The sequence below is a fragment of the Rhinatrema bivittatum genome, chromosome 14, assembly GCF_901001135.1.
Source record: "Rhinatrema bivittatum chromosome 14, aRhiBiv1.1, whole genome shotgun sequence".
NCBI lineage: Eukaryota > Metazoa > Chordata > Amphibia > Gymnophiona > Rhinatrematidae > Rhinatrema > Rhinatrema bivittatum.
Genome location: NC_042628.1, coordinates 34,923,962 through 34,951,323, shown reverse-complemented (window position 1 = coordinate 34,951,323; position 27,362 = coordinate 34,923,962). Strand labels below are relative to the sequence as shown.

Genomic DNA, 27,362 nt, shown 5'->3' with positions numbered 1-27,362 from the left:
CAGAGCTGGCCATCCGCCTTCCCCGAGGTTGCAGAGTTTGTGGGGGTGGGAAGAGGCCTTTTGGCCTCTGCAGTGCAGACTGCCAAAACTCCTTGATCTCCAGCAGAGGAAGTGACCTAGGGATTGGAGTTACCATGGCTGTTTGGGGCTGCAACAATCACTCCAGTTCCCCATCCGCCACAAAGGATGGCTCTGCTGCTATAGGAAGGCGAACCGTGTCACTAACCTTACATTACTAAACAAGACACACTGTGACACGTTTGGGGGTCAGCATGCAGGGAATATGCTGATCTAAGGCTTCCATTGTTAGCTGGGTGAAGAAAAGGCAAGAAATGTACTAGCATTGGGTACTTGTTGGTTTTAAGTAAAATATGGAAATGCCCTCATAACGGTTTATCTCCAGTGCAATGTCAGAGTACTTTCCAAAGCAGCTTTATCACGAGATAGGATTAGCTACAGAGGCCCTCTGGCAAGCAGAGCATCAACCAAGTGAGTTCCCACTCATACTCTCACCTGGATAGGTGCACACGTTTCTCTGTGAACTGCCCCTGCCCGTGGACTGGGTCTTCATGTGGTTTATTCTCTATCACTTCCACTCCTTCTCCCTTATCACTCTCTTGGTGGCTGTGCTTACTGATTGTGTACAGCTGTCCAATCCGGTACTGAAAGAAGAAAGAAATACCTGATAAAAAAAAAATCACATACGGATCATGAAGCCAATCAGAGAGGACACAACACTGCGGAATGAAAGACCAGTCTTGTGTGTCCAAGGTGCAGATAGGTCAATGTACAGGGAGACTGTCATTGCCATACCATAATTTCACACAGGATCAACCTATAGGGGTAGTTACCTGTAAAGAGATGTGAATATAGGTTTCAATTCATTAAGTTCTGACCCAAAGCCTGCCTTGGCAGTATCAACCTTCTCCTCTGATGAGAGGATTTCAATCTCCATGCTCATTTACACTAAGTTTGTTACTACTGGATCCTCATTTGTTCTTACGGGCAGATTCTTTTAGAAAAAAAGATCCTCTTATTCATCATACATCCTATATGGCCAGTTCTCCATGGCAAAACAAGGCAGTAGAACTGTAAAATACCATCAAATTAAACACACACAATATTCACTTCTTACAAAAACTGTATAAGATGCTTTTGTGCATGACAGTGACCGTCCCTTTTAGGGTCATCTCATCTATCCTGCCAAAAAGCCAAATGGCCCAGAATTTTCTATCCTGGTTTCCACCCTCAGAAGAATCAGGTGGTGAGTGGATTTTTTTTTTTTTTTTGCTGTTTGTATGGAAATGGATCTGTGTTAAAAAGCCCCATGGGGAAGATGCATATTTTTAGACACAATGCAAGTGCTGATAAAGAGGAATGTCAGCCCATCCCTCCCAGACACAAATGACGTCATGCATGCGTTAAACAGGAACCTTCTCACCAGCTTCTAACGACCTCCTTCTTGGCCCCCTCCCCCGTAATCCCACCTGTGATACAGGCAGCAGTCACAGCCAGTAGTGCTTAACTAGGTTTGCACAATTAAATGCCAGACTCTTAGATTTAACGACCCATGGAACAATTTGGGGTCAAAATGTAACATGGTGTGTATCCTTCTGTTGCCATAGCAACGGCTGTGAGAAAAAACCCGCAGGCAGCTTGTTCTGGGCTTCCTTCCTCACCCTCTTTCAAAAAAATCTCTTTTCTTCTGGGTCTTCCCAAACCGAATGGAACACACAATGCATTAGAAACGAACAGGACAGAACAAGTTATCACTTAGTGGCCATTCAGTTCCCACTCACTCTCCACTTCTAATTTGCATATTTAGGACATATTGAAATTAGCCCTGTACTTGTAAAAGGTGTATACAATTTATCTAAGACAGACATCACTTTTAGGTGATCCTGCATATTTATTTGATTCCCTTTGCTTCTTTCTCACCTTCTGTCTTTCTGTTTGCCCTTGCCTGTATATGCTGATGTTATCAGCTTGGATAACAAAGGACTCAAAAGATATATTCACTCTGTCCTCCCACAAGCTCTGCTCCCTTCTCCAGCCATACCTGAGAAGTGATAAATGTTGGTCAGTCAAATTTAAGTCTTTAAGCTTATAGGTTGAGATTCTATGGGTGGTCCATACTGGGGCAATTCTGAGATTACCCATGGAGTTTACAGGTTAATTTTCAAGGGGGAAATTCCCCACAGCAGGAGAATATTTTGCACCTCCTTTGAAGCAGATGCAAAGTACATAAGCTTTTTATGCAGATAAACCTGCATTGCATGTGAGCCACAGTGTTCCACATGGCGTGGGAGGAGAGAGGAAGAGGTGGTGTGTGGTATGTGTGGGTGTGGGGGGGGGGGGGGGGGGGGGAGGCTGTCTCAACTTTTACAAAACACTCAGTTGCATCATCAGGCACTATTGTAGGGGAAAAGGCAAGTCATGGAACCCACCTGATTTTTATTCCACTAATAAACTAAAAATAACACAGCAACAAAGGCAACATCCGAGGTTACAATCAATAAGTTAATAAGTGTTGCGCTGGTACCTCTCATTGTATAAACAAGTTATTGCATGCAAGTTTGGGCATGATGTTCAGTCAGCCCAAACTTGTGCAAATAAACACTCATACTAAAAATGGGTATTCTGCACAACACTTATTAAATTATTGTTAGCACACCGAGAGATTTCACATTGGCTGGTGTTTATAATAAAGATCTTATTTTTAAAAACTGGCAGCAGGGGATAACTCTGACCCACTGCACACAGTACAAGAGTCTGTCTTTCCACTGTGCACAGCAACCCTAGTGTGGGAAAGCAGAGGGAAGAGTCCAGACAGTCAGGAGATTAGATTGTCAGAAGCTAGAAAGGATGGTTGGCCTTAGTGAACTCACGTCCTCCAAAGCCCAATGCCTCAATAAATCAATTAGTCCATAAGGTGGCACCAGCCCGTTTGTTGTTTTTGCTACTGGAGACTAACACGGCTTACCCCCTTCCCCCCAGCCCGGTGCTTCATAATGTTTGACAGTTCGATGGCCCTCCTCTCCTCAGCAGCTTCACCTCCCCAAGCCACTGCGTGTATCTAACATGGCAGCGCCTCTGTAAGAGCTCTGCAGTGCAGCTCAGTCGCTCTCCTCTGTTGTCCTTCGGTTGTTCTCTTGCCGTCTGGATCAAAACGTAATTTGAAAAAGGTTTTAGAGAAGAGTCTGGCAGCTCAGCTGACAGAGGTTTTCAACCGCTCTTTGGTGAGAGGAGCAATTCCAGAGCACTTTAGATTGGTAGATGACGCTCTACACAAAAGTGGTAATAGGGGGGAGGCCGGCAGCTAAAGGCCATGGTGGCAGGTAAACTAATGGAGTCACCGTGAAAAGGAAAGACAGTGGAGGGTTTTGCATCCAGTAGATCGGAGTATCCAAGGCAGCACAGCTTTATTAGAGGGAGATCATGTCAAACAAATTTGATAAATGTCTGACTGGATGACCAGAAGTTTAGACTATGGGTGAGCAGCTGATTTGGTTTACTTGAAATTCAGTAAGGGCTCTGATGCTGTCACCCAGAGGAAGGCTTATAAATAAGCTGAGCAGGTCCTAAGGAGGTAATATTGGGTTAGAAACTATTGAGGCAACAGAGGGTATTAGTAAATTAAGTTCACTCCAAGGAAAGGGAGGTTACCAGTGGAATCAATCCTTGACTTAGGACTAGTTAAGCGCAACATTTTCGTAAGTGATATGGCAAAGGGAATTGGAAGAAAAGGGTCTGTCGTTCTGTAGACAATACGAAAATCTGCAACAGGATGGTCATGCCAGATGGAGAAGATAAAAAGAAGTGATCTAAGGAAGCTTGAGGAACAGTCAAAAGTGTGGCAACTACGATTTAATGCAAAAAAGTGCAGCGTCATGCACTGGGGTGTAGACGTTTAGAGAGCTCTACTTAATAGGGGGTGAGGCAATATGATGTATCAAACAGGAGAGAGATCAACCCATGCCAAAGTAGACTACAATATGTCTACTGCCTTTTTCTCATATTGAGGAACTACGACTTGTTATATCCCACATGAGTAACCTTGTTTTGTTTTCTTAGCTGCCTGTCGTTACCCCCCACCCCAGTTGGACTTCCCTGTTACAATGTAATTTTCCAATCTTAACCTGTTTATTGTAAACCGATATGATGTCCACAACGAATGCCGGTATATAAAAATCTTTAAATAAAAATAAATAAAATAAAATAAATAAATCTTGGGGTGATCATATCTGAAGAACTCAAGGTTGCAACAGCATCACAGATGGACATAACCAAAGGGATGCACAGAGAGGTATAACCAGTTGGGGAAAAAAAAAGTAAGCCTCCGAGATCTCATCCAGAATGTGTGCTGCATTCTGAGAGTCCTAGCTCCAAAACAATACAGACAGCGTAGCAGCAGTCTAGAAAATGGCTACCAAAATGGTTCAAAGTCTAAACCCTCAAGTCTATGAAAAGAAACTCAAGAACCGAAATATGTATTCCCTGGGCAAAGAGTATGACAGAAATATTCAAGTACTTTAAATAAGATATGTAGAGGGCAATATTCAAAGCCTTTTGTGCAGGTAAACACTTATTTTACCCACGTAAGTGGGTGCGGGGTTTAAATATTGCCCAACCTGCCTGTGGCTAAAGGCACGCATGCTGTTCAGCAATGCACATATTTTTTTTTACTTGCGGATTCTGAAGATGTTCTCAGGGACGGGGAAAGGAACTGCCCAGGGTTAAGTTTCCTGATAGAAAAATTACATGCAAAGAAAGCAGGTGCAGTCTTGGCAGGTTATTTTTCAGGGGTAATAATCAAAGCAAAAGCCCATGCAGATTCTGATTACTGGTGCAAAGCATGCAAGTAAAAAAGCACCCATGGAGTGTGCACCGATGGAGACCACTTTTGAATACCCCAACAAATGCTTGTGCATTATGGGCAATTTTAAAGAAGCAACATTTGCAAGGTACTTTTATCCTGCATACACTGCGCTTTAGGAGCTACGGAGCATGCATACTGAACACACTCGCGTGCCCTGTACCTGTTTTGTGGGGGGGCAAAACAGCACACATACATTTGAAAATTCCGTGCACACAGACCCTACGACCAATATGGCGCTGGCTAAAGGGCGCTATGCCATTGGCTGCCCGTGCAGTTAATGAGACACTGCAGGATCCAGGGGGTGCATCAACAGTGCAGCTTATAGGGCCAGATTTTGGGAGGTGCAGCTCAATTCCCCCTCTCCTCTCTGACTTCAATCACCTTTGGCACTCCCATGGGGCTTCCTCTCCCGCTGATTCTCTAGGAGGTTTGATCCGCTGGCAGGGCCTGTGAGACTATGGGCCATGCGTGGGACAAACTTCATCCTGAGCCTGTGGAGAAGGAAGCAGACAGACAGATAAGAAGCCTGCTGCTACTTTCCTCCTCTGGGAGATTAAACAAAACCAGGCTGGGGTGTAGCTACCAGACAGGATGAGGGGGAAGAGGGGCAAATGGGGAGCAAAGTGAGCTAGCTGAGCTCAAAGAGGCAGTGTTCTGGTTTCCCAGTAGGAGGTATATTGGGGTTCTAGAGCCCGTTCCTACATTTGCAGCTCTGCCTATACATTGGAAGCATTGTTACTGAACGAGCGTGTTAGTGCTGTTATGCCAGGTTTTTGCTATAAAGGTTGGGTTGGAATGGGTTTTTGGCAGTTTTGTGGAGTATCACAATGTGACTTGGTGGTGGAGGCAGTTTGCTGTTAAAAAAAAAAAATGCAAAACCTAATTAGTTTAATATAATCAAAAACCAGACACACTTTTCTCAAATCCTACTGCTTAACAAGGTAAAAGTTAAGGATCATCTCCATACAAACCTAAGGGTCCCACTTTTGGTTCCAGGGTCATGCTTGCATCAACTTATAGATTATAGTTAATAGTATCTTTTAAATTTAAAAAAAAAAAAATCAAAAACATTTAACAGAGCCTTCAGCTGTCACCTGTCATGTAGGAGGTGAAGGAGCATGTTTTCATTTGGCCATATAGGCACCAAATTGCCCGACTACGGCTCTGCATGCAATTTTCATCCTCCAACCAACTAAAAACAGCCAGGAGAAAACCTCTTTTAAAATGCGAATAAAAAATAAACATGCTACATTTTTAGCCAGGCAGAGAGCAGCAATGTTCAGCCAAACTATTTTACCCAGGCAAACAGTACTGACCCAGATAACTGGTTTTGAAATTCTCCTCCCCATACTTAGAAAAGGAATAAATAATCCACAAGCATTTTTCATGGGAGAGGAGAGAGAAAAAGGCAACCAAAATGGTGCAGGGTCTGCAGTGGAAGACATAAGAGATGAGGATGTAAATACCTTATGCCCTAGCGGAGAGACAAGAGGGGATAAGATACCTGCAGTGTTTTAATAATCTACAAGAATCCAACACCAAGGAAGCTGTAGAACTAGGGGGTCATGCCATGAAGCTCCAAGAGGGCAGACTGAGGAGCATCATGAAATATTATTTTTCACCGAAAGGGTGGGTAAATGTTTGCAATGCCTTCCTGAAGAGGCAATGAAGACAAAAACAATAACCAAATTCAAATGGATATGGGATAAACACAGAGGATGGAAATCAAAAGCAGAAGTAAGAGCGGTAACGTTTGGTGTGACATTTCTTCATGGGGGGAGCCTGCATGGAGAGACAGTGACAACCCCAAACATTAGAGATCTGCAGCTAGAAAATATTCATTTTTATTTTATCTGGTTTGTTTTTGTTTTATTTTTCATTTTGTTTCAGTGTGCTCTTAAAACGAGAATGAAATCCAATCCCTACTAAACACCTTGTTGGGCAGACTGAATTGGCCGCTTTAGGATTTGACCTTGATTTACTAAGGTTTTTCTCCCATTCTGTCTCTATGGGGGGAAAAAAACCCATAAGCTTAGTAAACCAGGCACTTTATCCACCCTCATTTTCTAAGTTATTATGTAGATGAGACTCAAGGAGAAAATACTTATGTGCTAGAGGAGGAGAGAGACATTGGAATGGAAGAGAGACATCCAACTAACTCAAAAGATATAAATAAGGCACAGGAAAGCAAATCTTTTTAAGAGGCAAGGAAGAGGATCATGACATGAGGTTCCAAGGGGGCAACTCAAGAGTAACATCAAAGATTTCTTCATGGAAAGGGTAGTAGGTAGATTCATGGAACAGACACTCAGTGACGGTGGCAGCACAAACAGTAACCAAATTCAAGATAGCATGGGAGAAACACAGATGGCCCCTAGTTGTGACGTGAAGTGAAAGTCAGATCAACTGGGGGTCTTCACAGCACTGAGCAGGAAGCAAAATGTTGGGCAGGCTACATGGGCCTTATGGTCCTTCTGTCATCATATTTTATGTTTCGACATTCCTGTCACACAAATGTAACTCTACATAGTTTCTAGCTAATTAAAAAGTCAAATAGCATGTAATTAAAGTTAAATTTGAGTTACTTTGAAACTAATGCCAAATGAGCTATAGTTCATTTTCTAATTGTGGCAATATCATGAATAAATATTAAAATAATATACAAAAGAAGAACATCCAAATGACAGAAACTGGCTCATTAGCATCATGCTTTCTGCCTTACACCTTTAAATAGCATTTACAAAACTGAGAAGCTCTTGACAAAAATCATGGAGTACAGAGGGTAATTCTGTAACCGCTGGCATAAAATTAATGGCACCAGGCATTTCAGTTACACCAGCTTTCGAAGCGAACTTACCAGGCGTTAAGGTCACTGTGAAAATTATTCCACTACAATTCCTCGCACACAACTACATCTGCTCATATCTGCACAGAAATTTCTCTTGAAAAGGTGCCTGCACAGATTTAAAAATGGAAATGTGCCTGCATAAAAATACCAAACTCCCCCATCCTCTCACAGGAACGCTTCTGCACAGTCTGGGTATATTTACACACTCACGTTTAATTACATATGGGCCGATACAGTAAAATTGCGGGAGAGCTCACGCACAGGCCACTCTCCTGTGCGCGCGATACAGTATTTTAGTTTATTAAAATTAGGGCCGGCGGTAAAAAGAGGCGCTAGGGACCACTAGCGCGTCCCTAGCGCCTCTTTTTTTTGACAGGAGCGGCAGCTGTGAGAGGGTTTGACAGCCTCAATTTTGCCGGCGTCGGTTCTCGAGCCCGCTGACAGCCACTGGTTTGGAAACCGGACACCGGCAAAATTGAGTGTCCGGTTTTCAACAGCAAGCCTATTTCAAATTTTTCTTTTTCTATTTTCTTTTTACTTTTTTTTTTTTTAAACTTTCGGGACCTCCGACTTAATACCGCCATGATATTAAGTCGGAGGGTGCACAGAAAAGCAGTTTTTACTGCTTTTCTGTGCACTTTCCTGGTGCCTGGAGAAATTAACGCCAACCTTTGGGTAGGTGCTAATTTCTGAAAGTAAAATGTGCGGCTTGGCTGCACATTTTACTTACTGTATCGCGCGGGAATACCTAATAGGGCCATCAACATGCATTTGCATGTTGCGGGCGCTATTAGGTTCAGGGGGGTTGGACGTGCATTTTGGACGCGCTATTACCCCTTACTGAATAAGAGGTAAAGCTAGCGTGTCGAAAACGCGCGCCCAAGTGCTGGTTAACAGTGCGCTCCACTGGAGCGCACTGTACTGTATCGGCCTGATAATCAGGCAGGCAATGTTGCAAAAGGCCACTTCCAAAGGCAAAGCACAGTTTTATGAGAAGAAATGTCTTTGAAAATTATCCATCCTATGGGGTGGTGTTTTGCTAAAGAGCACTCGTACATCCTTTAGAACAGTGGTTCTCAACCTTTTTTCTGTTGGGACACACCTGACAGATGGTTCTCACATGCGTGACACACTGACCCATGATCGTCACGGGGCTAGATGTAAAAGTACAGTTTGCATCCACGGGAACCCCCCTGACCCACAATAATGGATGTAAAGCAGAATTATGACATTCCCCATACAACTCACCCTACAAAAAAGATATTCTGGTTCTGGTGTCATCTCAGTAACAGCAACTCAAACTCCTTCTACTTCCAAGCTCAATAGCCCTACTTATGAAAAGACAGCAGTTTACCACCAATGCATGTCCTCTTGAGAAAACACAACAAATAAGACTGATAAAACTCTTACATGCTAGCAAAATATCTCATCTCGGTAACAGACACAGAACAGACCTAACATACTCCCAGGATCTGTAGTAATGCACATAAACTAATCCGCACACAGTTACACCTGTATTATGGAATACACTCAAACAGGAGCAACCTTATCTATGAAAAGGCAACACTATAAATATTAAATCAGGCCCTAAAAACCAATACACCTCTTATTAGGAAAACAGAACTAGCAAGCAGCTATAGATCCCCACACAGAAATAATTGTAAAACTATACTAATAAGCAGAATAAATGTTTCTAAACAGCTATGAACAGAATAACATCCAACAATTAAAAACTCATAAAAACTATTAAAAATTCTCCAAACACCAATAAAATATTTCAAAAAAAGCAGACATCACATAATATTAAATAATTAAAATGGCAGTCAATCAAGAAAAATAAACTTAAAAAGCCACCTTTACTTACCCCCTCCAGCAGCTCTCCTACTCCTCTTCCATGCAGGCCGTAGCACACAGTAGAAGCAGCAGTAGAGGCTAAGCTCTATACTCATGGTCCTCTTCCTTAATGCCCATGTCTCTCACACACACCACCATACCAGTCATGCCCCCCATGACCAGTTTCTGTCTCATACACCACTCATCTCCCAAACAGTCTTTGACCACACACCAATCACCTCCTGAACAGTTTCTCTCATGCTAACACACACACAGGCTTCCCCACTCCCGTGTCTACTTAATATACGGGCTTCTCATAATCACTTTCTCTGTCTCACCACCACTCACCAGTCTCTCACTCCCATGCTTGTTCTCTCCACATGCACAGGCTTCTCATTCCCATAATCACTTTCTTTCTCTCTATCACACACACACACAAAACACACACCAGTTCACCTGATCTCTCTCATGCATACACACACACAGGCTTCCCACTCCCATGTTCTTCAGATATACAGGCTTCTCACTCCCATGCTGTGTCTCACACACACCCAGGTTTCTCACTCCCATGCTCACTCTCTTCACATGCACAGGCTTCTCATTCCCATAATCACTTTCTCTCTGTTATACACACATACACCAGTCTCTCTCTCATTTCCATGCTCGCTCTCCACTGCACAGGCTTCTCATTCCCTGAATCACATTCTTTCTCTCATATTCACACACACTAGTCTTTCTCTCATACACACCGTCACCTTACCAACCAGTCTCTCGCTCTCATGCATGCACACACACACAGGCTTCCCACTCCCATGCTCTCTCTCTCACATAATCAGGCTTCTCACTCCCATGCTTTCTTTCACACACACAACCCCACAACAGCAGGCTTCTTACGCCCATGCTTTCTCACATACCCAGATTTCTCACTTCAATGCTTTTCTCTCTCTCACACACACAGTCACCTCCCTGACTAATGTCTCACACTCTCACATACACATCAGTCATCTCCTTGAGCAGTCACTTTCATTGTCTCTCACATATACACATACATCAGCTCTCTGACCAGTTTCTCTCACTCACACACATGCTCTCAATCACACGCAGGCTGGCTGCTTCTTTCTCTCACTCACTTCCTCTTCCCCGCCCCTCCCCGAGCACAAATGGTAGCTGCAGCAGACTCCTCCTCCAGCCCCCGCAAGCCAAGAAAGAAGAATCCCATCAGCCACGGGAGGCTCATGCTGCTGTCTCCTTTCCCGATTACCGTCTGCTTCAATTGCTCGGGAGCCGATGCTGCAGCCGCCGCTGCTATTTTATCACGCGGCACTGCTCTTTCTCCTTCCCGCGCACCACTTCCTGTTCCGGGTCACGTGGGGGGGGGGGGGGGGCGCGGGAAGAAGAAAAGGCCAGCCACGGGTGCTACAGCTTCTTTTAGCACTGCTGCCGTTCCCACTGGGCTTGAACGTGTTGATAGCCCGGCGGCAACGGCAGCAGGGAAGAAAGAGCAGCGGGAGAGACCGGGAGCACGCGACACACCAGCCAGTGATTGGCGTCACACTAGTGTGTCGCGACACACCGGTTGAGAACCGCTGCTTTAGAAGAACCACAAAAAAATTAAGTGTGCGCTTCATATGTGAGTGCTTTAAGACCAAATTGCTTCAAAGTAAGCCTTCAGAGGTCCATATTCAAAAGCATTTAGCCTGTCAACTAAGACGTTATCTGGCTAAATGAGTATTCGGCCACTTATCCAGCTAAATTCTAGTCAGATAATTTGTCCGGCTAGAATTTGGCTGAATAAGTGAGGGGCATTCCAGGGATGAGTTGATTTAGCTGGACAAGTTATCCAGTTAACTCCGATATTCTGAGTTAGCCATATAACTTATCCGGCTGACTCTGGTCATCCCTGAAGAGTTGCCCTAAAGTTAACTGAATAAACTTATCCGGCTAACTTTAAGATAGCTGGGTCTGTCTAGTGGCGGATTGAGTTCTGCGTTGATAAATACATTACTCCCCCAAAAAGTGATATTTTCTGACAAAAAGGAATTAAAACATCCAATTTTCTGACTAAAAATCAGTTTCATTAATTATTCCATAATTCCCAAGTAACTAGTTGCTGTAAAACACGGAGCCTGATATTCAGCCATGAGCAGTCCAGCTAAGTTATATCCAGATAAACTTAGTCGGACAACTTTGACAGGATATTCAGTGGCATTGGCTGCAGTGCTGAACATACCTGGATAAAGCAAAACTATCCAGGTAACTCTAGGCCTGCTCTGTGGCATGACCAGCCTCATCTTAGCATTATCCGGCTAAGAGCCCACCCTGGAACACCCCCAGTTTATCCTGCTAAGATTTTATCCAGGCGAAGGCTCAGCCAGGTAAAGTTGGCGGTGAATGCAGCAGAATTTCAAATCCCATGGTTTGCCCGGATAAGTCCTGAACGGAGCCAAAGCATTTGAATACTGACCGTTCTACTTTTGCGCTGTTTCCTCCTCTCTCGCTGTTCCATTTTCATCTCTTTCCCACTCTTTCCCCGTTTCCCATTTTTTCCTGAGCACGGCTCTTTGACCTTATCGCCTTGCCACGCCCTGCGCTCTTGCCATTTCTCTCTTTCTGCCCAAAGCGATCCCATGACTGGACACCAGACGAGCCAGCGGTGGGATTGCCAGGCCAAAGAACATGTTTCAGTGAAGCAAGCAGAATTCAGCAGCTTCAGGCCCCAAAGCCTATTTTAGTCACCTCTGGCTTTCTGAGTTCTCAACTCATGTGCCACTTTTCCTCCCAGGTTTTTCTGCATCTTTCACATTTGTTTCTGTGCCTCACTCATTCTATACTTTTTTCTCTCACACATTTTCTCATTCTTTCCTTCTCTTTCATTATCATTATCTGGTGGGGGGGTTTTTCCATTCCCTCTCTGTCTTGCCCCCTTACCAAAGTCCCTGAAACCCAACAATAAAATATCATATTTTTACCACACAGCAATTATAACGGCCGACTATGAAGGAGGTCTGACTGGAGAGGCCTCCAGCAGGATGCGGGTTGATAGAACCAGAGGCTGGAGGTCTTAGAGGAATTCAATCATCCATAATTAGAGACCTCCACGTTTTTAATTATTTCCTGAGCCTGAAAAAGCAGAGGAAATTATCCACAGACTCTCAGCCCACTAATTAGCCAAACACTCCTTCTGCTGTCTCCCTCGCTCAATCCTGTCTCTCTTCTGCGGAGTCTGCTCTGCTCGACAGGCACCCCATGTTGACAAACATCTGTACCAGCAGCGCTGCTAATCCTCTCCGGCTATACCAAACACAATTGAAAAGCTGGGTTGTTTGTTTTTTTCCCTAATCACAATATTGTATGCAGAGTATTCAAGTTCGTCAATGAAAATCTTGTGCACTGCTGAACGAGGATCACGTATCCAAGAATGGGAGGGGGGCAGGGATGTGTCCTTAGTCAGAGGGGGCATGGCCTATCCCAGCAGGACTCGCTTTTGGGGAACGGTTTACAAGTGCGGTGGCTTTGAGTGGGGGGAGAGAGCTTCTCCCATCTCGAACTCTCCCAGCAGGGGGCATTGTAGGAAATGAGAGAGAGAGCCGACAGCCAGGGCCTTTCCAGCCTGGTCTTTCGTTAGGAATACTACAGATCATAGCAGCCAACTTTTCAAAATGATTTGCAGGGAGGGAGGTGCTAAACACAAAATATCCCTCCCTGGACACAGTGAAGGAGTTTACTTAATACTGGGAGTACTCGAGCACCCTTTGCACCCATAGAGCTGGTAACTATGGTACAGATTATCGAGCTGCGAGGGAACAAAGAGAGTCCGTGCAGAAATAATACAAGAGTTTCAGCTATGAGGGTGCTCAAAGCAGAAGCCACTGGCTATGGGGGGGTTACTGACACTTCTTCCAGCAGGATGCACGCTCTCTGTGGGGGATTTCTGTCCCAGGCTCTCAGCAAGAAGCACTGTAGGGGATAATAGGGTAATCTTTGGCACTGAGAGAGTTCAACTCTTCAGTTCACTCCCAGTCTCTCCCATCAAAAAAGAGCAGATACTGGCAGATGAATAGAGAAGCCCATTAACTTCTGCTGTTTGGAGGCACAGAGTCACAGTAGGAAGCAAAACTAGCCACAACTAAGGATCTCCTTTATCCGAAACAGAAAACCCGTACCAGAGGCACAGCACCAAGGCTCTCCCTGGCCTAGCTGGATAATCCATTAACTCTACAGGAAGTTTATCCATGGAGAGAAGAGGGGAAAGAAGTGAGTCAGCCTCAGTTTATGAAATGAAGTTTCCTGTCCATTCCCACGGCTTCAGTAAATATTAATAATGAAAGCAACACATGGAGACAGGCCTGAGCAGATAACGTATCGGTGGCGAATATGCTCTTGCAGATAACGCACTGGCGGCGAATATGTTCTTGGTTTTACTACTCTTGCACCATCGAACATGAATGCAAGTGCAACGCTAGCAGCAGCACACGAGAAATCAGGGGTGCAGACGATTTCAGGTCTTGCAATTTTTCTTAGTGGTTGGGGTTGGAGAGAGAGAGCCCAATATTATGTGCCCCCTCCCCTCGTAAAAGACAGACATCGCAAATCATATTTTTTTAGCATTCAGCTACTGCACCATGAAAACGGCCTAAGTAACTCGGAATCCCCTGACTGCACTATCAGAAGGTCGGAGTTGATGGAGATCTGGCCTTCTTTCTATCTAAACCCAGAGATAAGGGCGCGTTCTCTCCCGAGAAGATGCCCCTCAGAATGAGGACAATTCTGATCCGATTCCAGTCAGGTCCGGGCACATCTGGCGCCTGGCTCTGGGCTTTTTCTAGAACGTGAGCTGTTGAAGAAGAGAGAAGCACAAAATAAAAAAATATATATCTATTTAAACACACAAACCTAAGCAGACATTACCAGAAAAGCACAAGATGGGCAAAAAAAAAAAAAGAGTCATCCAAAGGTTTAATTTTCACAAAGTGCCTTCTACCTACAGGACCTAATTTTCTCTCTCATACTGTCAGTCTACTTTCTGTAGTATTAACAGGCAGTTTCTCCTGTGTTGGTGGTTTTGACAGTAATGGAGGTCTGACAGCCTCAAGCCTTGACTGATGTAGCTGCCAATTTTCCACTGTTCCCAGTAAACGAGCAACGGAGTGGAGCAGACAGAAGTATATAGGAAGAGTACGGATGGCGTTGCCCCGGTGAAGGTATTGCTGGGATCCATGGGAATCAAGGTTAAAAGGGCCAGCACTTCACACGTTGCTATGAAGGGATTCTAAGAGGTACTTTTACAGCTCTGCACTTCAGAAAAAGGACATCACGTTTCATTTCAATTTTGGTGGGGATTTTTTTTTGGGGGGGGGGGGGGGGGGGAAGGGTTAGGAGAAGGAGCTTTGACCAGACAGTTTTCTCTTGCTAATTTGCAGGCCGACGCAATAATCTGTGCGCTGAAATCCAGCGCACAGTTTTTTAATGCACAGATTACAATATTTTTTTTTTTAACTCCCCATGCAGTAAGTTAATGCTATGGCAATGCATAGTGAGTTTTAAAAAAAAATGGCAGTGTCAGCAAAATGTGTATTCAGCACAGAAGAGATGGGCAGGGGAAAGCTTTCGTTTCTCCAGGAGGGGAGGAGAGAACCGCACATCTTGGTGGCAGCAGCGGATCCCTGAGAGGAGAAGGAAAGAAAAAAAAAAATCACAATGGTGCTAGAGACCAGAGGGTATGGCACTGTGGGGTAGGGCTGTGTGTCGATAAAACTTTCATTTTGTTTCATTCCCTGCCCCTGTGTTTTTTTAAATTGGTTTTGTTAGGCTTTTTTCTCGCCTTAAATTTTTCGTTTGGTGTGCACTATTTTCCGTTTAGTGCGCGCTAAATGAAAAATGTAACATGAAATCTTATGAACTTTTTAAAAATCATATGAAACAAAATAGGCATCGTCAACGACATTGGCTTATGTCGTTAAGAAAAAAAGCACATCCGTACCGTGGGGGCTGGAAAGGCTGCCGCGCGGCAGCTAGGGGGAAAGAAAACACAAACCCCCCCCCCCCCCTCGAACGCACAGCACCGGAAGTTGGCTCTGTGCTCACTCGAGCTTCGCTCCGCCTCTGACCAGGAGTCAAGATTCCAGCATTAAGGAAATGCAAGCTGTGGGAGGCAATGCTCAATGCCCTCCTTAGCATGGAGTTTCCATGCCAGGGTGGCTAAGCTGACCGCCGCACATTTTTTCAAACGCGCAGAACTCCTTGCTGCGTTGGCAGTTAAAGTCCACAGCGGGACCAAAACTCTCGGCAACACTTTTCAATATTCATGTGCTCCCAACTATGCAAATTTACTGGCAGATTTAGGAATTACATTCTTCCTGTACGCTGACGACAATCAGTTTTACATTCCATTCTCCAAATCACTTGAAAAATACAGCATCGACACTGTCAACCTACATGAGAGCAACACAGCAGTAACTATCGCAACTTAAACTAACCTTACATCCCAAAAAAAAGACTGAAATCATCTGGTTAAATAGGAACTCTCCGAAAGCTAAACCACAGACTCTAGAGCTGGGTAGTTTTCAAATTACTCCTTCAAACCAAGCACGGGATCTTAGGCATCCAGCTAGATGAGGCCCCTAGTATGAAAAAGCATATCAAGAAATGAATTAATACAGGCTACGCCAAGTTGTGTATATCACATTGGCTGAAACCTTTATTAACTTTCGAAGACTTCCAAACTGTATTGCAGACTAATTTTCTCAAACCTAGACTATTGTAACTCCTTATTTCTCGGTCTTCCTGCATGTCTCTTAAAAACCATTACAAGTACTTCAAAATGCCTCAAGAAGATTATTGCTAGGAACTAGGAAAATGTGATCACATTACACCCTCGCTGATTTCACTGCACTGGCTGCCAGTACAATCCCGAATCCATTTTAAAGTATTAACATTAATATTCAAAATCATTCACCCGAGTAACACCGGGATGATAGGCGTGACATTACACTCATGCACACCACAGCGAACACCAAGATCTCAAAATACAGGACTACTGAGTGTCCCCACGATACGCAGCACATACCTGGCGCACGGTAAGAGAGAACACGTGCGTTCTCCACAGCGGGACCAAAACTTTGGAATTCCCTACCTGAGATGTTATGTCTGATACCAGATAGAAAGAGATTTAAATGTGAGCTAAAAACATGGCTTTTCAAGAACGCATACAACCTAAACTTAAAAACATCAGAATGCAGAGATCTACAAGGACAAGAAATACTTAACTGATGCCCGAGGAACAAAGTTTAATCGAGAGAGACTGCAAAAAGCTCCTCAGTCCGACTAATGTGTGAATTTTTATTTTGATTTATTCCTACACTTCACACCTTTTGCTCCAGATCTGTAGATAATATGCAGTGGAACATTCGTTTGATAGATGTTAATGCCTGCTTATGAATAGTTCCTCTGTAACCCCGTCATTATCTGCTGATTATAGCTATGAATGTTGCCTTGTAAGATGTCATGATGTAACGACGGCACATAAAATGTCTAAGTAAACAAACAAAACAAATAAGTAAATAAAGCGCGCGCGTTCAAGAGCGGGTAAAGCCGTGAGCTCGGATGATCCCTCCTGAACAAACCCTCCTCCCTCAGGACACATCCTTCTTCTCCTCCAGGCCGCGGCAGCAACTAAAGATTATGAAACTTCAGCAAGGGGGGGGGGGGGGGGGGGTTTCCAAAGCAGCACCCACCCCTCTCACGCATCTCCATGGTTTAACAGGAAGCCTGCGTGGGAGGAGAGGACGGGGCACCGCAGGGTCCGGCATTGCCAGAGGGCTGCGGTGACTCGGAGCTCGCTCCGCTAGCGGAGAGAAGCGGCGCCACGCTGGCAAGCTCCGATATCCCCATGGCGGCGGCGGGGAGGCTCCGGCACTTGTAAAGATTTGGTGATAGAGGCAGCTGCCCTCGTTGCCGATCCCTAAGTCTAGGCCTGCTTTTCAGCAACAGCTGTCCTTGGCCCGGGGGGGGGCATGCACCACCAGAGCTTCTTCTGTAGGGGCAGCTCAAGGCACCCACCGTTCCATACAGACACTCCCAGCCTCCCTTTCATATAGGCACCCCCCCTCTCTCCCTTTCATACACACACGTACACACAACCCCACCCTCTCATTTACACTCAAAGTCTCTCTCACTCTCACAGGGCAAGTCTCTTTCACACACACATTTTGGACCTTTTCTCTGGCTGCACGGCAAGGCCTCTTCTGCCGCCAGCTGCAGAGAAAAATGCCGGCGGCACCTCAGGTTCTTTCCTGCCACCGGCTGCGGGAGAAATGCCGGTGGCACCGTAGGCCCTTTTTCCTGCCGCCGGCTGTGGGGAAAACGCTGGCGGCACCGCAGTGATTCTTCTTTGGCCGCTGGATCGTGTTTTTGCTGGCGGGGAGTGGGAACCCTGCAAGTACATCACAATCCTGCACCGCCGGACTTGGCTTTTTGCTGGCGGGGAGTGGGAACCCCGCCAACTCGTCGCTGCTCCGTGCCGCCAGCACTGAAGGTTTTCCTGCCACCAGAGTTTGCCTGAATGAAGGATGAGGCGGCAGTGACAGGAAGGTTTCAGGGGGGGCAATTTTGCTGCCTCAAAATTTTGCTGCCCGAAGCGGCCACCTCACCCTGCCTCAAATGTAGAACCAGCCTGTAATCCTGGGCACTAAATCCAGCCACTAAGAGAGTTGCCATTGTGCAACAATTATGAATCCCTTTTCCCAGGGGTTAGGAACCCTGCCTCCACTGCATCCCCAGCCCTGCCTGAGCTGGGGAGTGGCAGATCTGAGCCCCAAATCAAACCCAAATCCCTACGCATGAGCCACCCTCTGCATCTCATATTTTTATCCTTTAACCCCAATGCCTTTTAATAATAAATGATGATATTGCCCACTTCTTGGGGGGAGGGGATACATCTCCCTTGTAAATCAGAAGTGCTAAATTCTTCAGTTACCAATTCACTTGTTTTTGCCTGCATTGCTCCAGTTTGAATTTTTAATGCAAATTGCCTCTCTGTCTCAATCCATGTTATTTGTTACAACCTTTAAAATATTCCAGGAAATAAATAGTGCCTACCTTTCATTCTGGCCATTTCTCCCTTTCCCCTTTGTTCACACTCCTCGGTTGTCCGTGCTGTATTCATTTCACACCTGGACGTAGAATTCGTGCCATGCGGAATAAGCACAGCTGCTCCCCAAACTTACAAAGATCCATAACTGCGTGAGTGGATGAAAAGCAGCAGCTTCCGGAAATGTTGCAGAATTGAGAGACTGAAACTAGCAGGGGAACAAAGAAAGGCATCTGAAATAGCTTTGTTCATGTTGGGGTTTTTTTTTTTCCTGGAAACAGAATTACCTGGACATTTTGCTAATGCCAGCGCTTAAAGAGCACTTAAAACGTGGCCATGCATTATGCTGCTTCCTTGAATAAGAGTTGATAACATTTTCCTTTTCAGAGCAAGATTATTTTAGCTTTGCCAAATAAGAGGACACCAACTTTTTACTTCCTCAAATGTCCTTTGAAGGCAGGAGTAAGGCACTTACCTCGTCTTCTTTCGCTGAAACACACACTGGCACCCATGTGGGGACTTTTGCTCCGCCGTGGCCAGGCTGCTGCCACACACGTGGGCCTTTAATCACAGTTTAATCCCTTGTTCTAGTGAAGCATTTTATTGCCTAATGGTAAAGTGGGAATAAGATCACCACATCGCCGCTCGGTCCCGGCATGCCTGCTCTCCTCAGTCCTTATCGTCGGTCTCTTATCCTCATGCCCGCCTTGGAAGGGGGTCAGCCCTTACAGAACATCCTGCCGTTCAGGCAGCAGGGCACAGCGGAAATCCTTCGTCAGCAGAGGCGTCCGCCGTCGGCGATCTGTTCCACTCATGTGTCTATAGGTTACCGACCAAGTGCCCCACACATTTCAGACTTGTTCAATTAACACTCCAGCACGTGTTTTATTCATTTTCGTCAAGCCATGTCATTTTTTTACTAGCAGCTCCCCACAAGAGGGCAGAATTGGACAAAATAATTGGCCATTTTGGGACCCGTCTGTCATGCATATTCAGTACAGTCCTAAATTTAGCTTTGCTTCAAAAAAAGGGGGGAGGGGGGGGGGAAGAGAGTTAAAACAGTACCATCCCGTTTCCTCTTAGCTCACGCATTTTAATGGCAGACTAATAAGATGCGTTCTTCACTCGCCTCTAAAAGCACCTCGACTTTTAAAGGGTGACAACCCTACAGGAGCCAGAGCTGGGAGTGGCACCCAGGTCTCCAGCACGGCAACACACAGCCCTCATCCTCCATGGCATCAAGGCTGGCCCTGGTCACATGATCATAGCTGTCTGGAAAAAGTCCAGCGCTTTGCATGCACGCAGAAAGCTACCATAGCAACCTATTTACTCTGTCACACAAAATCATGATTTCTCCCCTTCTTTATGTAACTCGCTGACGGGCTGGGATAGCAAGAAGAGCTGCCTGATTGAGCCTTTCCTACTAAAGGGCCTCCAGGTTCTCGCTGCTGCCGCACGCCTCGCCCAGTTGTTTATTATCTGCTATTGACAGCTCCTCCAACAATTATGCCACCCAGATTTATCAATAATTATCGCTCGTCAGACACCAGACGGGTTGACAAATGTTGAGCTATCGGATCCAGCAAGGCCCTGCTGGAAAAGGTATACCTTAATGTGTTAAACCTCCTGACTCATCGCTCAAAGGTTAAAATGTGCACTTTTCTCTCCATAAAGTTTCCTTGGTAGATTTTGGTGACATCACACATTAATATTAGGATAAGGGCCTGATTTATAAAAGGGTTTGCTCCCTCTTATGCCTTTGGACAATACCTTTCATAAATCGGACACCTGGTCCGCTATAGCTATGAATCATCTTTCAGTCTGCAGCACCACAAAGTTACCTAGGCGAGAGAGAGTGTGCGTGTGTCTGTCTGTCTGTGTGTGTGTGTGTGTCTGTGTCTCTGTGTGTCTGGGTAAGGTGAATGCCACTGCAACTAGAAGGACTGCATCCATAATTCTCTTGAGATTACAAAGCCACAGGAGAGCAGCGATGCATCACAGTCCCATGGCAGCAGGCTCCACGCTTTGCCTGCTACTCTTGTTCTCTTCCATGCAGACTGGTCCCCGAGCTGCTCCACGGTTATTTAAGATGCTCTGCCGAACTCGGTCAGAAAATGACTTTTGTTCAATAAGTAGGGAGGGAAAAGCTCTGATGTCAAGGCAGGATGATTATTGCACTGCATTACTAAAATGTCCTATCGATCTCTGTGTAGAGTAAGAAATCCTTCTCCTCACTTAATCTGATGATAAATCAATCTGCATACGTTTCTGCACACGGAAAACACATTCCACTGTCCCACACTCAACGAGCAAACCTGTCAGCCTCCGGATCCTGAGGGCCCTGCTGCCATGTCAAACACAGAGCCCTCTCAGTTCCCAGACAGTAAATCAAAAGGACAGCAAACTCAACTGGCCCATCCAGTCTCCCAGTTGAGTTTCTTTCCTCCTGGTTTTCTATCATCCTGGGTAGACAGGTCTACAAATTCCAATTCACAAACCAACACCGACTCCTATGTCTTCCACCCAACCCAACTCCCTTCCCACCACCAATCTCCATATCCACCCAAAGTGTGACCGAACTCCGGCCTCGTCGTCACCTTCCTCTCTGGGTTTTTCTTACCCAGCCAGCCACCCAAATCACAGTGAGGCTGTTAGCCAAATCACCCCCAGAGTACCTGCAGGCACCATCAGCACAGGAAATACACAAGGCCCTGTTCCAATGCAAACTCAGGGAACCTCGCCATATGTATAATGTAAGCTCTGTTCGGCGAGACTTTCACCCAGCATCCCCAACACATTGTGGATTCTGCTATTTCCACCTTGCCACAGTCACTCTTACTCTCAAGGAGCTGATTAGTATGTCCAGTTTCTATTTCTGTGCAACGGAGGGTGAAGTGCCTTGCCAAAGGTCAAACAGAGCATCAGTGGGAGGAGCAGAGTATTGGATGAGGGAAGGCGGAGAGAACAGAGTGGGTGGCAGGGGGAGGTGGGACAGGATGAGAGTGTGTGAGGGAAGGTGGGATAGGTAGAGAACATGAGGGGGGAGTGGAGCAGGGCACCATATGGGATAGGGGAAAGAAGCTGGGTGGGACCCTCCTATCAACAACCTCACACACATACTGTGGCAGCAGCTCCCCCTTTACGCACCTCATGCTCCACCTCCCCGCCCCCAGCAGCCACGGTCCCAAAACCCCTTCTTGGCGTAACTGCAAAAACGCACTCGTACGGATGGAGCAATTCCTTTTCATGCTCGCACCCCTCACCCCGTATACACAGGGCTTCTGTTTTCCGGGTTTTCACCGATAAAACACCCCTACTGCAACAACAAAACCCAAACAGGTGTGCACTGGGGTAAACCCCAGAAAACCTCCACTGCTCCTACACTCCCTCACCCCTCCCCTCCCTTGCCTTGCACCCTCCGCTCTGTTTTGCTGCCTTTTCAGCACTGTCGCAGCACGAAGTTGCCGTGCCATTGTATTATGCATGTTTTTACGTGAACCGCCTGGGGCCTCGATACAGGCGATACAGAAACACTGCAGATAGATAAGGTTTTAGCTGCTGATGGGCTCCATTCTCCTCCCGTCAGCTCTGCTGCACATCTGTTCCCACTAGTGAGCATCGGAGCTGTTGATAAGAGGAAGCAAGGGGTGAGGAGTCTGAGGGACAGGGCAAGGAGGAAAACTTAGGACAGGCTGGTGCGATGAAAGCACGGCGAGGCTGGCGCCGGGGTTTTTTGTGGAGAAGAGGGCTGGGCCTGTGGGAAAATGCTAGACGCGCTGGTGGCTGAGGGAACGAGAGGGCCGGTAGACGTGCAAGTATTGTTTTGCTATGGCAGTACGTGCGCGTTATGGAGGTGGATGTATTTGATTCAACTGGAAAAAAGTAGTCAGCAATAGTACTGGCACCATGAAAATGCAGATAAAAAAATCTAATCTTTTTTTTTATCCTCAAAGAACCCGAATTAGCTAGAGAAAACAAACACCTAAATTTACAATTTATAAATTCCTATAAAAGAAACCCTAACCATACAAGATAATTTACATGGCTAAAAGTATAGCATCTTGAACAGCTTGCAACAAAGTAGAGGTGATGTGACTTTCTCAAGATGACACGGTGAGTAACGAAGTGATGCAACCTTTGTGCACTGATCTGGCATTAACAGAAATAACCATATATTCTCCTATTAGTACAAATGGGTGCCATAGATTAGTACTAGTACTCTCAAAGGGTACATTTCTGTAGTTATTATATTCATGAAGGTTAATGGTGCCACAGGAGAGACGTTGTATCGATGGCCTGAGCCTTCACTATGCATATAACAGCAGCAGATGAAGGTGCGGGACACAGGGCTGCTGGAGTGCCTCTCTTAAAAAACAGAAGCTTGGCCATAACCTCTGTTTGGCCTAAGGCTGCCATCTCGTTTGGAGGAGCTATGGTGCAACAACGTTGTACAAAGGGTGACTAATACCCTGCCACCCTAGATTATGAAACAGACAGCTCTAAGACAAACTATGGGTCATGTCTTTGCTTGCAGACACCCAAAGGTGTCATTTGAATTCACTGTTGAGCTATATGCAATCTCTCCGGCATTAAGGTACATCAAGATCTTACACTGGGGGAAATCCATTGCATGTTTTGACTTCAATGCAAGCTCCTGTGATCTTTCAAATCCAATGCATGCCCAATGCTTGCTCGAAAATGCTGGACAAAAAAAAAGGAGCCAGTTTTGACTCCAGCTGACTTGCTGCTCTTCTCAGTGTTTTTAGGTGCGCTTCTGCTGAACCCACAGTCTGACTGAGAGAGCAGGAAAAGGACTGGTTGATCAGGGCAGCACGCAAGATCCATGGGGCTTCTGGGTGCTAAACATTCAAGTTCTCTTTTGAAATTTTAAAGCAGTTGACAAATCTAAAACTGGTGTCAAACTGACAGACATTATGGAAAAAGAACAAAAATCAGGTTTACATGATTCCATAGGCAGTTCGATTAAAAGATGACAAGAGGTCACTTGACTCCAGCTCTCTTTTGATTGGCTAAGATCTCCCTTTTCATGGTAATCCAAGGGAAAGCAAAAAAAATATGTATTGCATCCGGAATCAATTTTGCAGCAAAATAATATAATCCTTCCTGATCCCAATTACCACCATTAGTTCAGAATTGCTGGACTGGCATTTTTTTTTTTTTTAGTGCAGGGATAAGCAACCAAAAACAGGTCTGGTTTTCAGGATATCCACAATGAAGATGCATGAGAAAGATTTGCATACTATGGAGGCTGGCAAAAATGTTCCATAGTTTCTCCACTTGGAATAAAATTTTGTTGCGTTAGTGCCTATTCTTGCCCTCGCTCCACCCTCTGTACCTTTGTGGCAACTCCCTTCGTCTCTGACGGACAGATGCTGCCGCGGCTTCTCCCTGCCTCTTCACCCCGGTATCCCCGGGCTGGCTTGACGCTACGGATCCGCCATGTTCCTGATGTAAGGGCGTGCGCGCTCCAGACTTTGTACCAGCAAGGGCGCGAACCTCGGGGGGCCCCCCCCCCCCCCCGTAGTGACGTCATCCGCTTCCAATTTAAAAGGTCTTTGTTTTGCAACACCAAACTGAGTTAGCAAGGAACTCCAATGGGACTTGCTTCGGCGGTCCACGCTACTTGCACTACGATCCGAGTGAGCAAGGGGAAATCTTTCTCCGCTGCTCGGCCTCTACAAACTTACCTAGGGGTAACTGCTCCTCGGGGGCCCCGCTCTCTCTCTTCTTGATTTCAGATTGCTAGAGTGGATCCGGTACTCGCTCGAGGGCCTACATCCCTGAATAAGAAGACTCCTCACTGCCTGGAAGCGATCGCAGACGTGAACACTGAGTTCTACTGCAGATAGGAATCGGTACTTGCTCCACGAGGGTCTATGTTCCTAATCTCTGAAGACTCCCTTCTGTCTAAGACGTTATCGCAGGTACGGAGATTGAGAGTTATTATTGCAGATAGGAACTGGTACTCTATCCACGAGGTCCCATGTTCCTAAAACCCTTTACAGACTATCTTCTTTTCCAGAAGCCATCCCATACACAGCTATTGCGAGTCCTTATTACAGACTGCCTATAGGAACCAGTGCTCGCCTACGGCTCCTGTTCCTGAATGTACTGAAGACTCTCTGTTGCATAAGAGGCCATTACAGATCTACAATTGTGAGTGTACCATCTTCTACTGGTTATGTATCCAGCATACCCTGTCTACTCACTACCTATAGTCTCTCTCTACAGCTCAGCAACCCAGAGATCGTAATTCCAGTATCTGAGGGACTTCAGCCCTGCCGGGCACATCAACTCACTACTGCCATCTCTGGTGGTTCAACTTCCAGTCTAATAAAGAACTATCTGTGTTTGTCTTATACTCCAGCCTAGCCGGTGGTTCCTCTCAGGATCTCCTCCTGGGGGCGCTGTCATCTACCATTGGCCCAGGGATTCATCATTTCTACTAAGTGTTTATTCTTACACTACTAGAGCAGGTATCGTACTGACTGTCACTCTATGGGAGCCAACTCCACATTAGATCACTAACTATGCCTACGGAGTATTACATATCGCTAGCTCCTCTCCTTGGAGAAACATCATTCTACAGAAGACTAACCCCGCCTCCCTGGCGGTCACATCACTAACAGATTGTTATCCTTCTATTCTCAGGGAGTGATTTACAATAGATTACTATTCCTCCTGGCGGGGTTATCTATAACAGATGATAGCTCTTCTCTCTACAAGAGTATTCAGCAGCCAGATCGATACAAGATTGTTAACTCCTCCCCTTTGGGGAGTAGATCCATAACAGCTCGCTAACTCCTCCCCCCTGATGTGGCGAGTGACATCAGATTGCTAGCTCCACCCTTCGGGTGGGGAGATCAATAACAGTTTGCTAACCCCTTAGCAGTTTCCTTAACAGATTACTAACTCCTCCCATCTCGAGGAGAGATTGGTAACAGATTGCTACTCCCTAGCACACTGGTAACAGATTGCTAACTTCTTAGCAGATTGCTAACAAATTTCCCTTCTTCTGAAGGTGGTGAAATGTGTTTCCTCTTAATCTTAAATGAGGCCCCTGCAATTTGTGTGAAACTACTGGGATAAAATGATTATCAGTCAGATCCCTGTAGAGTCTATTGATTATATCTGTATAGCATAATAAAATCACCTCTTAAATGTCTCATGTCTAATGGCAATAGCTCCAGTTTGGACAGTTTTTCAACATACATAAGCTCCGTGTTCCCTCTATTAAGCTTACCCAGAATAAACTGGCACTTGAGGTGTGGCAGAGTTCCTTCTGGAACCCGAGGAATGCACACTGACCAGCAGCAGCTACTTCATTGGTGGTCCTTGGTAGGTGAGCAGCATCTGTGGTGTGCACACACTTTCACTCATATTTTTAACTGTAGAACATGTTTTACTTATCTGTCCCTATTTAATGCCGCATGTAAGGAGTTTCTGCCAGGACGACGGGTCACCAGAAAATGCATCCCACCTTCAATGAATTTCTGGATAAAAGGATTTTTTTTTGTGACATTTATAACAGATAATGACTGGTAGCAAAACTGTAATACATTATAAATTAAAATGCATGTTAACAATTGCTTTTTTTTATACTTGGTACAAACTTTTTTTACTTTTTAATATCTATGTTAAATATTTTCAATCGTATGTGCGCTATATGGCCTATTCCTAATGTGCCAAACCTCTCCTCTCCAAACTGGTACTACAGATTACTCTGTGAAACCGTAGTTAGGTGCATTTTGCATATTAGGACCACTCTCTGGAGATCAAAAAATAGAGGTCCCTTATGGTGCAGCATTGCCAGTGCAATGTTGGGTTGTTTTTTTTTAATGAGAATTGGACAATATAAAATCAATTTATTCTTCTTCTCATATATGGATTTTAGCCCTGTTAAGCTTTTTTGTTTATGTCATTCATTCTTCCTCCATACAGAATATTTTTAAATAACTTTGAAAATCCTCACTTGAAGGAATACTGAGTGACAACATTAAACAAGTTATTCTTAGCATTTGCCAGAATTCAGCACTATTGTTCTTTGAGAAACTCTTACTTGCTCTGTGCATCTGCATTGTATCTCTGTATGTCCATCTTTGCCCAATTAAATATGATAGTTAATAAAGAAGGTGAATTTAAGTTCTTTTGATGCCATGCTTAAATCTGTCTCTTACTGACTCTCCCTTGAATAATCATGGTACTGAAAATACAACAAGGTTAAACAGTTGATGTCCTATTACAAACAAGAAAGCTGTAGGCGACCAGCTTTCAAGAGCTGCACTCCCTTCATCAGGCCAGTGTAAAATGAGCTCAAGATGACATCTGAATATACACATGAGCAGGAATACAGCCCTCAATTTACTTATACATTCAGACATTATCCTGAGCTCGTTTCAATCCGTCTTCAAGAAGTGAGTATAACTCACAAAAGCGAGTCGCAAATCCATTTATTCCAATAAAATGGGGATGTCATTCGCTGACCTTTATTTCTACTTACCTAAGTGAAGCAACATGACAATCGCTCTGTTCCAATTTTTTAATCATCTTCTCATGTCTATCTTCCAAAGTCATATTTCTTTCCACCAACAAGCACATTTCGGCATTCGCGAGGTGGCCTCGGCAAGATCCGGCATTATGCGAGAGACGCCCTCAAGCAATGGGCAGGCCAAAAGGTGCTACATAATCTGCCT

General features: G+C 45.2%; 1 protein-coding gene across 6 annotated transcripts in view; it reads right to left on the bottom strand.

Moving 5' to 3' along the window:
• LOC115075605 (cytoplasmic phosphatidylinositol transfer protein 1-like) overlaps positions 1–27,362 on the bottom strand; it is a 124,493-nt gene that overhangs the window by 48,519 nt on the left and 48,612 nt on the right. For 4 of the 6 annotated variants that reach the window (XR_003852566.1, XM_029576155.1, XM_029576159.1 and 1 more), the window contains exons 1-2: positions 1,939–2,181; positions 514–662 (exon numbers count right to left, since the gene is read on the bottom strand). Coding sequence is in view for 5 of the 6 variants with exons in the window: in XM_029576155.1 (XP_029432015.1) it covers positions 514–662; positions 1,939–2,160 (371 nt within the window). In the remaining variant the exon portion in view is untranslated. Of the gene's footprint in view, positions 1–513; positions 663–1,938; positions 2,182–27,362 lie in introns of those variants that run through there. The other 2 variants (XM_029576156.1, XM_029576158.1) reach the window with 1 other exon arrangement.